General features: G+C 45.1%; 1 protein-coding gene across 1 annotated transcript in view; it reads left to right on the forward strand.

Moving 5' to 3' along the window:
* Window positions 1-492: 492 nt before the first annotated feature.
* Window positions 493-15,717, forward strand: part of LOC140210814 (FYVE, RhoGEF and PH domain-containing protein 5-like) — a 235,818-nt gene continuing 220,593 nt past the window's right edge. The window contains exons 1-2 of the mRNA XM_072280081.1: window positions 493-635; window positions 4,694-8,063. Of these exons, the coding sequence (XP_072136182.1) occupies window positions 626-635; window positions 4,694-8,063 (3,380 nt within the window). The 5' untranslated portion in view covers window positions 493-625. The remainder of the gene's footprint in view (window positions 636-4,693; window positions 8,064-15,717) is intronic.

The raw sequence follows: 15,717 nt of genomic DNA on the forward strand, positions 1-15,717 counted from the left end.
GGTCCAATGTGAGGTGCTCAGTACCAGGGTGAGAATCTAATGCCCTATGCCAGCATTCCTCATTTATCCTCCTATGAATCCTGCCACTCTCAGCTTTTTGGGATGTCTCCTGCATTGCCCCATGCCACGTCTGATTGATGATATGGGGAGGGCTGCTGGGTCAGGGGTTGACCAGCTATGGTTGGAAAGCGGGATCCGGAACAAGGAATAGGCGTCAGTATCAGTGAATGGGGACAGATATCAGGAGCAAGGAATTGGATCAAGTTATTGGTGTTAGGGGGTCAGGATTAGGGAACGGAGTGGTTGGGAGCAGAAGCAGAATTGAGAAATGACTTCAGGATAAGGAGCAGGAGCAGGGTATGGGATTAGGTCAAGGATGCGGATGAGGCGCCTGCACTGGTATTGGTACTGGGACTGGGACCGGCCCAGCGGCGGAACTTCGACATCCTGTTGTGAAGCGGCCGCCCAGTCCAAGTCCGGAGCCGAACGCTCCCGGAGCCTGACTCCGACCTGTTCACCACTATCGCCTGGCGGCAAGCAGCTCTCCTCGGGAAAGGCTGCGGGAGTCTAAGGGAAGGGACCAGTGCGTCGGAATTCAGACCGGGAGCAAACGAAAGGCCGCAGCATGGAGCCCGGTGAGAACGGGAGGGGAGGGGAGGGGAGGGAGAGGGGGACCCGGGATCCGGAAAGGGGAGAGTCCCTGATATCTCCATTGATAGGATTATCTCACGATCCATACGCAGCCTTCCCATTCTTTGTCATTCTTCTCCTCTACGGGCAGGGCTGGACTATCCTAAATGGAACTGGGGATTGTTGGCGGCAAAGGGGAACGGCCTGGTGGGATGGAGTCAATGGGCTGGGCGAGTTTGCGAGAGGACGGTTCCGGTAGAACTGGGCTTCCCTACCTTTAGTCGGAGGAACCCTGGTTGAATGGGTACAAATTCGGTTAAAAATTCGGAGACAAAGAGGGAGTGTGAAGTGTGATAAAAGGTATTGGTGGTTGTGGGGTGAGGAGTATTTTTAGATGAGGTTGCTGTGGCATTATGTAGATGAGAAACAGGATGGTCAAAGACAGCTCCTTCAGGAGGAAATGTGGGCGTTGGAGGAGAAGCTCCAAACATGGAACACGGAGAACAGCACCGAAGCAGGTCCATTATGCTGTGCGGAACAAAATGACAAATTGAACTAATCCCACTACCTGCATATGGTCCATATCCCTCTGTCTCATGCCTGGTTATATCACTTAAACGTTGCTATCACATTTGCTTCCTCTACCTCTGACACCCACCATTTCCTGAATATATATTAAAAAACTTGCTCCACAAAGCTCCTTTAAACTTTCTCTCCTCTCATCTCAAGCCTTTGCCTTTTGACATTTGACATTTCCACCCTGGGGAAGACTCTGACTGTCAACTTTGTCTGTGTCTCTTAAATTTATAAACTTCTGTCAGCCATCCTTGGCCTCTGGCACTCCAGAGAAAACAACACAAGTTTGTCCAAACTCTTCCTATATTTAATATTCTCTAATTTAAGCTACATCTTCAGTACCCTCTCCCAAGACCCTATCTACATCCTTGGTATAAAGCAGAGATCAAGACAGTACACAATCCTACAAATGGACCTAACCAAAGGTCTTTTACAGCTGCAACATCAGTTGTGTAAGTGAATAGAGCAGAGGCCATTGAGTGCTGAGGAGTGCTGGAGAAGGATAGAAGGAAAATCAAGGAGCGTATAAAATGTCCTCTCCCCTTTCAGGAGGGATGATACTAATGCCTTTAGTTAGAACTGCTTAATCATCTGGCAGAAGTCACAATATTCTGACGGGAGCCAAACATGAAGTGCTGGGAGAGATGGGCTCACATTTAGAAAACAATCAAGGGCTTTAGGAAAGAAAAATTAATTTAGTTTTAGATAATGGTTTTAAGGATGAAGGAGAATTTTCAACTTGGAAATCGTGTTGTCATTTTAGTGGAACTGGGATGAAAGTTGCAAGAGGTATGGATAAACTTGGAGAGCGTGATAGAAAATAAATTAGAGAAAGATGCAAATCAGGTCCAGAGCTGGCTCATCCTGGAGAAGTCTAGGATTTTTGACGAGGGATCAAAGAGGAGAAAAGAGACTTCATAAGGAGGAAGTCAACAAACTCCTAATGTGTGGCATGGATTCAGAAGAGGCAGGAAAGGAGTTGGAGTTAAACTGGGTCTTATATTACAGCTTGGTCACACGGCAGATCATTGCGTAACAGTTACTGAGAACTACCTCCAAAGGTTACGGCAGAACTGAACCATTTCTATTCACATCATGTCCCATGGATGATGTTAGTCATACCTAGGAGTTCAGACTGAGAAAGAGCACAAATTTTCGAAGTTGTAGACAACAAAATAACTTCCTTAGCAATGGTTTTGTAAACAGCATCGGATTATATGACATGGAATTTGTGGCTTAGAGTAATACCACCCTTAGAGTACACCACAGTACCAGGCCCTTCAGAATCAGAATCAGATTTAATATCACCGACATAGTCATGAAATTTGTTGTTTTATGGCAGCAGTACAATGAAATACATGACAAATAAATATAGAGGAAAAAGTGAGTTACATTAAGTATTTATATCTCCAACAAATAGTTAAATTAAAATAAAGAATTTTGCCTGGATTGGAGGGCATACCTTATGAGAATAGGTCGAGTGAACCTGGCATTCTCCTTGGAATGACAGAGGATGAGAGGTGACCTGATAGAGGTGTATAAGATGATGAGGGACATTGATCATGTGGATAGTCAGAGGCTTTTTCCCAGGGCTGAAATGGCTAACATGAGGAGGCATAGTTTTAAGGTGTTTGGAAATAGGTACCAAGGGGATGTCAAGAGTAAGGTTTTTGCACAGATGCATGTGTGGAATACACTGTCAGCAACAGTGGTGGAAGTGGATACAACAGGGTCTTTTAAGAGACTCTTAGGTACATGGAGCTTAGGAAAATAGGGGGCAATATGCTGGGGGAATCCTAGGCAGTTTCCAGAGTAGGTTACATGGTCGGCACAGCACTGTGGGCTGAAGGGCCTGTAATACGCTGTGTTCTATGTAAGTAGTGTAAAAAAACAAATAAAAATGTAGTGAGTTAGTGTTCAAGAGTTTAATGTCCATTTAGACTTTGGATGGCAGAGGGGAAGAAGCTGTTCCTGAATCGCTGAGTGTGTGCCTTCAGGCTTCTGTACCTCCAGTGTGACAGTGTGAAGACAGCATGTCCTGGGTGGTGGGGATACTTAGTGATGGATGCTGTCTTCCTAAGGCACCACTACCAGATGTTTTAGATACCACATGATGGAGCTGACTAATTTTACAAGCTTCTGCAGCTTATTTCGATCTTGTGCAGAAGTCCCCCCCCCCCCCCCCCATACCAGACGGCGATGCAACCAGTCAGAATTCTGTCCACGGTACAATTGTAGAGGTTTTTGAGTGTTTTAGTTGACAAATCTAATCTCCTCAAACTCCAAATGAAATATAGCTGCTGCATTGATATGTTGCATCCAGGTTAGGTCTTCAGAGATATTGACACCTCGGAACTTGAAATTTTGGTGCACCATATTCAGGTTGACTTCTTTACCTATCTACTCTAATCCTATTTGCCTTACTTGCTCCTGTTTTAAAGGTCCGAGTACCAATCCCTGCGGTCACAGAGGGCACTAGTCACAGACTTCCAATTAGAAACACATCTTGCAGCATTACGCTCTGCCTCCATTAGCGTGGGAATTTGTGGCATGGTCTAATATGTTTCACTGCCCATTTTTGTCTCTTTGCTCTTCTCTTTCTTTCTTCTGATCTTCTGCTGTCCATCCTCAACCACTCCCTTGCTCACCCTCTGTTGTTATCTGCCTCTGTACACCCATCTTTCCTTAATCTCCATTTGCTCCATATTACAATTCAATTCTTGATCTGCTGCTTGTATTCCCACTCAAAGAAGAGCAGTGAGTGGCTGTTTGCTTCAGCAGTGGAAACTATGAGCAGTTTCAAACTCCTGGGAGTGCACATCTTACAGAACCTCTCATGGTCCCAGAACACATCATGCACAAACAGTGAAGCTCACCAATGCCTCTGCGTTCTGAGGAGGCTGAAGAGAGCTGAACCTTGTACATTAATACTCAGACTTTCTGTAGAAGTGCAGTAGAGAGCATCCTAAGATGCTACACCACTGCATAGTACAGAAACTGCATTGCAGCAGACAGGAAGGTGCTGGAAAAGGGCAGCAATATCATGAAGGATCCCACCCACCCTGCTTATGGACTGTTTGTCCCACTCCCATCAGGGAGGAGGCTGCATAGCATCCACACCAGGGCCACTAACCTCAAAAACAGTTACTTTCCCCAAGCCGTAAAGCTGATCAACAACTCCACCCATTCACATCCCACTACCACACTTTATCATTTCCTATCAGTCTCCTTATTCACAGACAACCCTGTGTCTAGTGTCACTTTCAATCAATGTATATAAGCTACTTTATGTATTTATATTTATTGTGTTTTTTTGTGCTTCATCAGATACAGAGTAACAATTATTTCATACTTTTTTACACTTGTGTACTGGAAATGACGTTAAACAATTGTGAATCTTAAATCCCTCATGTCCCTGGGTTTCAGATCCGAATGTTGCTGACGACATGAAATTCTACGCCAGTAATTTCAAATTTTCTCATTTTAGATCTAAAGAAACCTCCCTTGGCGCCAAAGCCCAGGCCCCCGGATTCACAGCCCTTAGTCACTGTTCCAACGGTTCCTCTGCTTCTGCTATCTGCTCCCAAGGCCCTGAAGCCACCAATTGCTCCAAAGCCAAACCTTTACAATGAAGCGCCAGAGGCAAACCTGAATGCGCGGAAGGAGATTTTAAGCACATACTCTAACGGGAGCGTTTTGGTAACCAATCCTGTCCTGGCTAAGGGGGTTGAAGACCCAACTTATAAAAGTTTGGGTCAGACAAGAGATTCAGCAGCCTATAACTTCTTCGCAGCTGCTGATGACAGGAGCACTCTGGAAGCAGCGGTTATACTGTGCCATGAAAATGGGTCTCCAATGCCTGATGGTTATGAAGACCAAATAGTTCCACAGGATGCCAGTGCTGTAATGTCACAAGACAGAGATTTATCAAATGTTGACACCTATGGCTCTAGCAGTGCGATGCCCAGAAAGGATTTAGGAACCTTCAAAGTTCAGGCAATTGCTGGAGGAGCTATTTCCAATAAACTTGATGATTGTCTGTGTTTGAAAGATGAACTTCTGTACAAGGGCAGTGGAGAAACCACGGACAATACAGAATGGAACAACTGGCATTGCCAGGATGTCACTGAAGTTGCAGACAGCTCTGGCCTGGGAGAAGGAGACGAATGGCATCTATCACTCACATCAGCAACTGCCTCAACATCTGGAGAGGCAGAAGGACTGGAGGAGGAGGAGAATGGGCAGAAAAAAGGGGCAGATAGGCAGGAGGAAGGGGTAGATATTCCCTCAGAATGGCTGACGGAGGGTGTGGACAGGCAAAGAGAGGGGCCAGATTATTCCTCAGACATCCTGAAAGAGGATGAAGACAGTCCCTCAGATGTGCTGAAGGAAGGGGTGAATGGGCAGGAGGAAGCGGCAGACAGTCCCTCAGACGTGCTGAAGGAAGGGACAAATGGGCAGGATGAAGGGGTAGACATTCCCTCAGATGTGCTGAAGGGAGAGGTAGATGGGCAGGAGGAGGAGAAGGAGGCAGACAGGCTGGAGGAGGGGACAGATGGACAGAAGGAGGGGGCAGACAGTTCCTCAGACATGCTAAAGGAGAGGATGGTTGGGCAGAAGGAAGAATCAGACAGTTCACTGGAAGAGGAGGTAGGCAAACAGGAGGAGGGGGCAGACAGCATACCAGATAGGCTGGAAGAGGGGGCAGACCAGCAGAAGGAAGCGGGGGATGGGCAGAAGGAAGGGGGGGATGGGCAGAAGGAAGGGGCAGACAGTCACTCAGACATGCTGAAGGAGGAGCTGTATGGGCAGGTGGAAGGGACAGCCAGCTCCCCAGGTGGGCCAGGAGAGGGGGCAGGCAGACAGGAGGAGAAGGGGGAAGGGCCAGATGGACAGGAGGGGATGGGGGAGGGGCCAGACAGGCAGGAAGGGGAGGGGCCAAGCAGACAGGAAGAGGAGGGGGCAGGCAGGCAGGAAGATGAAGAGGAGGGGGCAGGCAAACAGGAAGATGAAGAGGAGGGGGCAGGCAAACAGGAAGACGAAGAGGAGGGGGCAGGCAAACAGGAAGAAGAGGAGAAAGGGCCAGATGGTCAAGAGGAGGAGGAGGAGCCTGAGCCAGAGCCACCAGACAGACTGAATGACGAGGCAGGCAGGCAGGAGGAGGAGAGGGCAGATAGACAAGAGAAAGGAGCAGACGACTCTCCAGACTGGCTAGAAGAGGGGGTAGACAGACAAGAGGAGGGGGTAGATGAACAAGATGAGGGGGCAGACGTTGCCTCAAATAGACAGGAGGAGGAGGAAGCAGACAGCTCTCCAGATGAAACTGACATGCTTATTTATGAAGCATTGTTACCAAGTGCCTGTAGGCCTGCTGCACCAGGCAGTCTGGATGCCACAGCCAGTCCCACAGGCAATCTGGAGTGGGTTAGAGAATTAGTGGGATCACCTGTGACAATGAGTGGTGAAGGGAGGTGCAGAGTTGGTGACAAAGCAAAGGGGTCTGTTGTTGGTGAGGAAGTGTCTTGTATTAGTGAGGAGGACGAGATGTCTGCTGTTGCCCATAAATTAGAGGAGGAATTGGTTGGATGTGTCCCAGGGGTGGAGGGCTGGATCTTAGAAACTGAAGGCGATGAGGAGGGAGTTGAGAGAAGGGTCCTCACTGATGTCAGTGCAGAGGACATTTCTTCCGTAGCTCACTGTGCGATAGGGTTCACTTCACGAGTTAAATGTGGAGCCACACTGAGGCGAGATACAGAGGCAGACACATTACCAGGTGACGATCTGAGTCTGGTTGGTGACCTGGCTGGGAAAGCTGTTGCAGAATGGAAAAAAGCAAGAACCAGAACGCAGTCACTGAGTGCACAGGTGCCTGAGACGGTTCCTGAGGAGACAGATCTAATACCTGTGGAAGGGCAGAGCTCTAAGAAAAGGCAGGAGCCATTTGAAAATACAATGCTCACTGCCAGCCACAAGTATTTCATGTTTTATCCCCGCTCGTACTCTGTCACGGGCCGAGAACTTCCTGTTTGTGCTGACCGGGAAATGGAGGGGTCACTTTTAGAAGACAGCAGATTGAACAGGAAGGAAGACAACCTGTCTCTACCAAGTGTTGCTGTATCTGACCAGAGGCACATTGCCACCCCTGGTGCTTCTCCACCCAGTTCAATGCTGGACATCCCTGCTCCTTTCCAACTGGCAAGCATCACCAAAAAACCCATCACCAAAAGTTCACCATCAGTTTTAGTTGAAACGGACTCTCCGGATAAATACTTTAAGCAGAGTACAAAGAAAAAGTCATCTTTCAAGCGTTTTTTACCAATTAAACTGTCACTTAAGAAGAAGATTGAAAACAGGATTACAGTTGAGGTTAATGTCTGCAAGACTGTGTCTGAGGCAGCCAGAGCCTTGGATTTTGACAGGAGGAGTTTGGGAAACTCGCCACAATTGAAAGCTCGATCTGGAAAGATGCGTAAATCAGATTCTTCATCCGCCTTTTTATTTTACAAGGACGGCAAAGGAAAAGGAATGCCCAGACCCTTCAGCAGAAGTGTGTCCAGAGTCGAATCTTTTGAAGACAGATCTCGACACTCATACACATCACTTCCTCTGACCAAGCCCAGATCCATTTCCTTCCCCAACACAGACTCCTCTGATTATGAGAACATTCCGGCTGTGAGCTCAGATTATGAAAATATACAAATCCCTCCCAACAGGATTGGCCATTTAGGGACTGTCACAGATTTCTTTGAAGATCCCAGGAGAAATTTCTCTTCGGCGTGTGAAAATGATGGTTATGTAGACATGAGCAGCTTTACTCCGTTGGACAACAGGCAGGCATCAGAGCAGGAGCTGGAAAGGTAAGCTTTGTACTGCTTGTTCCTACTCTCTCCCAAGATCTCCAGAGCAGGCAGACAAACCCCACTGAGATGCAGTTGTGACTGAAATGATATTTATGTCAGCTACAAGAAACAGTAGAGTGTTTGTGTCTGTGTGTATGTGAAAGGGAATGAACGTGTGTCTGGTTCTTTGTATTGTGGTCTGTAAGTCAGTATGTGGTGGTGAGGGGTATGTATGCTTATGTTTAGAATGTGAGTGTCAGTGGTGGAGGATGTCTATCCGTGGGTCTGTGGGTGGGGTGGGTGGTCAGTCTGGGTCGTGGTCTTTGTGGAGTGGTTAGTGTGTATTGTGGGTTCATGTGGGGGTTCTGTGTCTGCATGTGTTCTATTTTTTCCAGCTGTGCATAGACTGAACATGGTGTTGGGGTGGACAGGTGGTGATGGAGCGATCGGGAAATTTTAAGTCATAGTGATGTTTATTGGTAACGTTGGAACGGCAACTACATCCAGGAATATACTACATCTGACGTAGTCACTGAATAATAATAACAACAACTTGGAGGTTATTTTTAGCTTATATAAGTGGAAAGATGCTTAGATTGAATTACCTAGACAAAGTCTGACCTTGGCACCTTAGATCTGTCCTGAGGGATTCTTTATGATGTTCAAACATTATCATCAGGTTAGAGGAGCAGCAGCTCACTTCTCTCAGGAATCTTCTAGGACCTTTTGTTACCTTGATATTTACCCATGGTCAGGTTCACTGGGGTCAGACTGCACAGTGTTCTGCACCATTTGTGACTCCTCAGATAGTGAAGCAGTTCATACCCAAATGCAGCAGGACCTGGACAATATCCAGGCTTGGGCTGACAACTGGCAAGTAACATTTGAGCCATGCAAGTGCTAGGCAACGACCATCTCCAACAAGTGAGGCTCTAACCATCGTCCCTTGACATTCAGTGGCTTCACCATCACTGAATCCCCTACTATCAACATCCTGGGGCTTACCATTGGCAGGAAAATGAACTGGTCTAGCCATATAAACACCATGGCTACTAGAAGAGATCAAAGGCTAGGAATCCTGCAGCGAGTAACTCACCTCCTGACTCCCCAAAGCCTGTCCACCATCTACAAGGCTCAGGTCAGGAGTGAGTGTAATGGAATACTTGCCATTCACCTGGATGAGTGCAGCTCCATCACCACTCAAGAAGTTTGACCCCATCTAGTACAAGGCACCCCTTCCTCAAGCATCTGATCCCTCCACCATCGACGAACAGTTGCAGCAGTGTGTACTATCTACAAAATCCACTGCAACAACAGACCAAAGTTCCTAAGGCAACACCTTCCAGACCCACAACCATTACCATCTAGAAGGACGAGAACAGCAGATAACTGGGAACACCACCACTTGGAAATCCACACTCTCCAAGTCACTCACCACCCTGACTTGGAAACATATCGCAATTCCTTCATTGTTGCTGAGACAAAAGCATGGAATTCCCTGCCTAATAGCTCTCTGGGTGTATCTACACCTCAGGGACTGCAGCGGTTCAAGAAGGCAGCTCATCACTACCTTCTCAAGGGCAACAAGGGATGGACAATAAATGCTGGCTTAACTGGTGACTCCCACATCCCGTAAATGAATAAGTAAACTGTGGTCAGGTTAACTGGGGTCAGGTCACTTGAGGTCATTTACATTGGGGTCAGGTTAATTCGGATCTGCTGTTACTTTATGGACAACTCAAAGATTAGTTGCATTGTGGATGGAAAATGAACGCACAACAGTACAGCACAGGAACAGGCCTTTTGACCCACAATCTTGTGCCAAACTAATTAAGTTAGTAATTAAAAGCCTAACTAAACTAAATTCATATGCCTGCACAATATCCCTATCCCCTCATTCCTTGCATGGTCCTGTGCCTACCTAAGAGATTCTCTAAAGAATCTTCTGTATTTCCCTCCATCACCAACACAGGAAGTGCATTCCAGGCATAACACCGTGCAGAAAAAAACCTCTTATTTGAATTTACTCCACCTCCAGTTAGGTCCATGTACTCTAGTATTAGACATTATGATCCTGTGAAATTGTCAGCTTTACTTATGCCTCTCATGATCTTATAAAGAGTACAAGAGAGGCAAGAATAGATATCAGAGCTTTGGAAAGTTACATTGGAGAAGTAATAATGGAGGACAAAGAAATGGCAGACGAACTCAACAAGTATTTTGCGTCAGTCAGCTCTGTGGAAGATAGCAGCACTATGCCAGAAAATTGAGAGTGTCGGGTAGAAGTAGAAGTGCTGTTACTAAGGTGAAGGTGCGTGGGAAGCTGAACTGTCTGAAGGTAGATAAGTCATCTGGACCTGTTGGGCTATACCCTGGGGCCCTGAAAGATGCAGCTGAAGAGATTATGGAGGTATTAGTGATGTTCTTTCAAGAATCACTAGATTCTGGAATGGTTCCAGAGGACTGGAAAATTGCAAATGCCACTCCAAATGTTAAGGGAGGGAGGAAAACAACAGGAAATTATAGGCTAGTTAGCCTGAATTCAGAGGTTAGCAAGATACTGGAGTCCATTATTAAGAATGAGGTTTCTGGGGTACAGTACTTGAAAACACATGCTAAAATGGGCCAAAGTCAGCATGGTTTTCTAAAGAGGAAATCTTGCCTGACAAATCTGTTGGAATTTTTCGAGGAAATAGCAGGAACGATAGATGAAGGAGAGTCAGTGGTTGTTGTTTACTTGGATTTTCAGAACTCCTTTGATAAGGGTCTGCACATAATGCTGCTAATTAAAACCCATAGTATTAGTGGAAAGTTACTAGAATTGACGATTGGCTGACTGGCAGGAGGCAAAGAATGGGAATAAAGAGGCCCTTCTCTGACTGGCTGCTGGTGAGTAGTGGTGCTCCACAGGGTTTGGTGGTGGGACCACATCTTTTCACATTATACAGTATCTTGAAAAGGTATTCAGCCCCAACTCTTTGTTCAACATATTGTATTACAACCAGGGATTTTGGTCAGTTTAACTGAGAATGGTGAAGCAAACTTGATGGGCCAAATGTTCTAATGCCTTACATTAGTCCAAGTACCTATCTGAACCCCCCTCAGATTTCAGAGAAAACAACACAGGTTTTTCCAACCTCTCCTTCAATTATAGGCCCTGTAATCCAAGTAGCATCCTGGTAAACCTTCCCTATACCCTCTCCAAGGCCTCCCGATACTTCCTGCAATGTGGTGATCAAATTTGAATTCAATACTCCAGATGTGACCTAACTAGAATTTAGTAACTGCTCTATCCTTTGACTATCTTTGACATGATCCACATCACCTTCAGTCTTTGTATCCTCTATGAATTACTAACCTACACATCTACATTTTTATCCAAGTCCTTTATACATATCACAAACAGCAGAGGTGCCATTACAATTCCCTGTGGAACACCACTAGTGACAGACCTTCAGCCAGAATAAGTTCTGTTGACCGCTTTCCTTTGTCTTCAATGGACAAGCCAAATCTGAATCCAGATGGCCAAATTATTGTGGGTAGACGTACTGTGTATATATAGTCACATGCACTGGGATCTATTGTCTTGTCATTAGCTCTGCCCTTTCCCTTTTCATTTGATATCCTGAAGTGTAACACCTCACAATTAGATGGATTTATCTGTCATTTTTTTGCCCATATCTGCAACATATCCCTATCCTGCTGTGCACTGAGAGCGGTAAGCGTGAAGGAGTTGGGTGCTTACTGATCTGGTTAACAACAGATGGTGCAATCCAGGTCATATTACGATCGAGGAATGTGTTTGTAGACTGGATATTGAACTTTTTACTGTTGGACTTTGGCCACATTCCACCGTGATACAACACTTGGTGGCACGGGAGGTCGTTCCTGCCTGTGGCTATCAAACGTGCAGCTCCTCCCGTGGAGGGTCAGACACCCTGAGCCGATAGACTGGTCCTGGACTTATTTTCCACCTGGCATAGTTTGTATTTTGTTGTTTGATTGTTGGGGTTTTTTGTATTGCTATATTTACGCTCTATTCTTGGTTGGTGCGGCTGTAACGAAACCAAATTTCCCTCGGGATTAATAAAGTATATCTATCTATCTATTTTGACAATCTTCTACACTATCCTCAAAACCACTAATCTCTCTTTCATCTGCAAAGTTACTAATATGCCCATCTACATTTTCATCTGCAACATTCACATACATCACAGACAACCAGAGGTCCTAGTACAGATCCCTGTGGAACACAACCCATCATGGACATACAGCCAGAATGAGTCTCATCGACCAACACTCTGTCTTCTATAAGCAAGCCAATTCTGAATCCAAACATCAAAGTCACTGTGAATTCCATGTGCCTTAATCTTCTGGACAAGCCTATCACCTTATTAAATGCCTTACTAACATCCACAGCTCTATATTCTTCAATTATCTTCATTAACTCCTCAAAAACTCGGTCAAGTTAGTAAGACATGACTTGTGCTACTCAAAATCAAACTGATTATCCCTAATTGGACCATAAGACCATAAAACATAGGAGCAGAATTATGCCATTTGACCTGTCGAGTCTGCTCCACCATTTCATCATGGCTGATCCAATTTTCCTTAGCCTCAATCTCCTGCCCTCTCCCCATATCCTTTTATGCCCTGACCAATCAAGAATCTATCAACCTCTGCCTTAAATTTACATAAAGACCTGGCCTCCACAGCTGCCTGTGGCAAAGAATTCCATAGATTCACCACTCTCTGGCTAAAGAAATTCCTCCTCATCTCCATTCTAAAAGGACGCCCCTCTATTCTGAGGTTGTGTTCTCTGGTCTTAGACTCTCCCACTGTCGGAAACATCCTCTGTTCATCCACTTTAACAAGGCCTTTCACCATCTGATAGTTTTCAATGAGGTCACTCCTCATTCTTCCAAATTCTACTGAATACAGGTGTAGAGTTATCAGACTCTCTTCATATGACAAGCTGTTCATTCCTGGAATCAATTTCATGAACGTCCTTTGAACCCTCTCCAGTCTCAGCACATGTTTCTAAGATAAGGGACCCAAGCCTGCTCACAGTATTCCAGGTGAGGCCTCACCAGTGTTGTATAAAGTTTCAACATATATCCTTGCTTTTATATTTTAGTCCTGTTGAAATGAATGCTAACATTGCATTTGCCTTCTTCACTGCAGACTCAACCTGCAAATTAACCTTTAGGGAATCCTGCACAAAGTCTCTCAAGTCCCTTTGCACTTCAGTTTTTTGTGTTTTCTCTCCATTTAGAAAATAGTCAATCCTTTCATTTCTTCTACCAAAGTGGATGACCATATACTTCCTATCACTATATTCCATCTGCCACTTCTTTGCCTATTCTCCTAATCTAAGTTCTTCTGTAGCATCTGTACTTCCTCAAAACAACCTGCCCCTCCACCTATCTTCATATTATCTGCAAATCAACAAAACCATCAATTGCATCATCCAGATCATTGACATACAACATAAAAAGAATTAGTCCCAACACAGATCCCCCGTGGAACATCACCAGTCACTGACAGCCAGCCAGAAAAGGCTCCCTTTATTCCGATTCTCCTTTGTCTATCCTGCTTGTTATTTTTTCAAAGAATTCTAACAGATTTGCCAGGCAGGATTTTCCTTTGATTCTCCCTTGACTATGGCCTATTTGATCATGTGCCTGCAAGTACCCTGAGAGCTCATCCTTAATAATCAACTCCAACATTTTCCAACCACATAGGTCAGACTAACTGGCCTATTGTTTTCTTTCTTCTGCCTCTCTCACTTCTTGAAGAGCAGAGTAACATTTGCAATACTCCAGTCTTCCGGAACCATTCCCAAATCCAATGATTCTTGAAATATCATTACTAATGCCTCTATGATCTCTTCAGCCACCTCTTTCAGAACACCTTCTGTTCCAGGTGACTTATTTACCTTCAGTTTCCCAAGAACCTCTGTCTAGTTATGGTAACTTCACACACGTCATGTCCTCTGACACCTGGAACTTCTATTATACTGCTAGTGTCTTCCACAGTGAACACTGATGCAAGATACTTGTTCAGTTTGTCCGCCATTTCGTTGACCCCTGTTACTACTTCAACAGCATCATTTTCCAGTGGTCTAATATCCATTCTCACCTCTCTTTTTCACTTTATATATCTGAAGAAATTTTAGATATCCTCTTTAATATTATTGGCTAGCTTAATTTTGTATTCAATCTTTACCTTCTTAAAGACTATTATAATTGCCTTTAGGTTTTTAAAAGCTTCCTAATCCTCTTGACCCGGCTGGTGGCATGGTGGCATAGTGGCATCAGTACCGGACTTCAGGACAAAAGGTCCCAAGTTGGAATCCAGCACGCTTTCCATCCATGCTCCCCTGCATACTTTCCATCTGTGCTGGGTTACAAGCTGGTGATCTCTTTGGAAACTCACCAGACAGAAGGCAATGGCAAACCACTGCTGTAACTTACCTCGTACGCGGTTCCCCACTACGTCAGAGAGGCGTGGAGGGAAATCGTCCACTAACTCTGGATGCGACATACCTTTCCTTTCCTGATTCTCTTAACTTCCTATTAACCTTTGCTCTATTTTTCTTTGGCTTTTATGATGGCTTTGATTTCTCTTGTTAGCCATGGTTGTGTCATCTTTCCTTTTCTTTTTCCTCTTCTCCCTCTTTGGGATCTATATATCCTGCCCTTCTGAATTGCTTCCAGAAATTCCAACCATTGCTGCTCTACCATCATCCCTGCCAGTGTTGTTTTCTATTCAATTCTGGCCAACTCTTCTCTCATCCCTCTGTAATTCCCTTTACTTCACTATAATACATCTGACTTTAGCTTCTCCTTCTCAAATTTCCAGGTGAATTCAATCTATTACAAGACTCTCTTCTTGCAATAATGATCAGTGAGGTGTAGAGAATTTGTATTTACTGACAAGTAACTTTTATTGTCTCAGCTAAAAAGCATGTGGGTTCACAAACTAGCTACTTGTGGCAATTCAGTAGAATCCCTGAGCCTCCATGAACAGAAAAGATACTACCCAGGAAATGAATCTACGCCGGCTAGGTATTACTCGTGGTCCCAATCTCCACGTATCTGTGGGGTCCTCCTAATCCACAACAGCTGGTCTCTGTTTTCTGGAAAGTTATCGCCCTTTCATATTTGGAGCTCTTGACTGTTATACTGTTCCTCATCTGTTGAACTGGTGAATCTCCATCCCATTGGCTCAAGGTCACCTGACCTACCTGGGTCACCTTCTTACTGGTTCTTGTCCAGGGCTATAACCAAATTGTTATATTGTTCTGCTCAATGCAGCCTTGTGTATTTGTGTCTTTCAACTCTGACTGGTCCAAATCAGTTAAATGAGGCAACCCAGATGGAGTCTAATGAGATTACAGATTGCTTCTTTGGTAGGTCTGGCATCTTACATAATAAGTAGCTACTCATCTGAGAATGGTCTCAGGTTTAGTAGGTCATTATCTGAAGTTCCTTGTGTCCACATTCTGTTGCTCTGATTAGATTATCCCAGAGCAAGTATCAGTTCAGAGTCCACAAAAAGGGGGAGAACAAAGACAATTGGTTTTTCTGCTTTCCCTGTCCTTGATTTGTCAAATCCATTAATTGCAAAGTGTAATTTCTTCTGGCTAATATCTCCCTCCTCTTGATCC

This window comes from Mobula birostris, chromosome 16 (assembly GCF_030028105.1).
Source record: "Mobula birostris isolate sMobBir1 chromosome 16, sMobBir1.hap1, whole genome shotgun sequence".
Taxonomy (NCBI): domain Eukaryota; kingdom Metazoa; phylum Chordata; class Chondrichthyes; order Myliobatiformes; family Myliobatidae; genus Mobula; species Mobula birostris.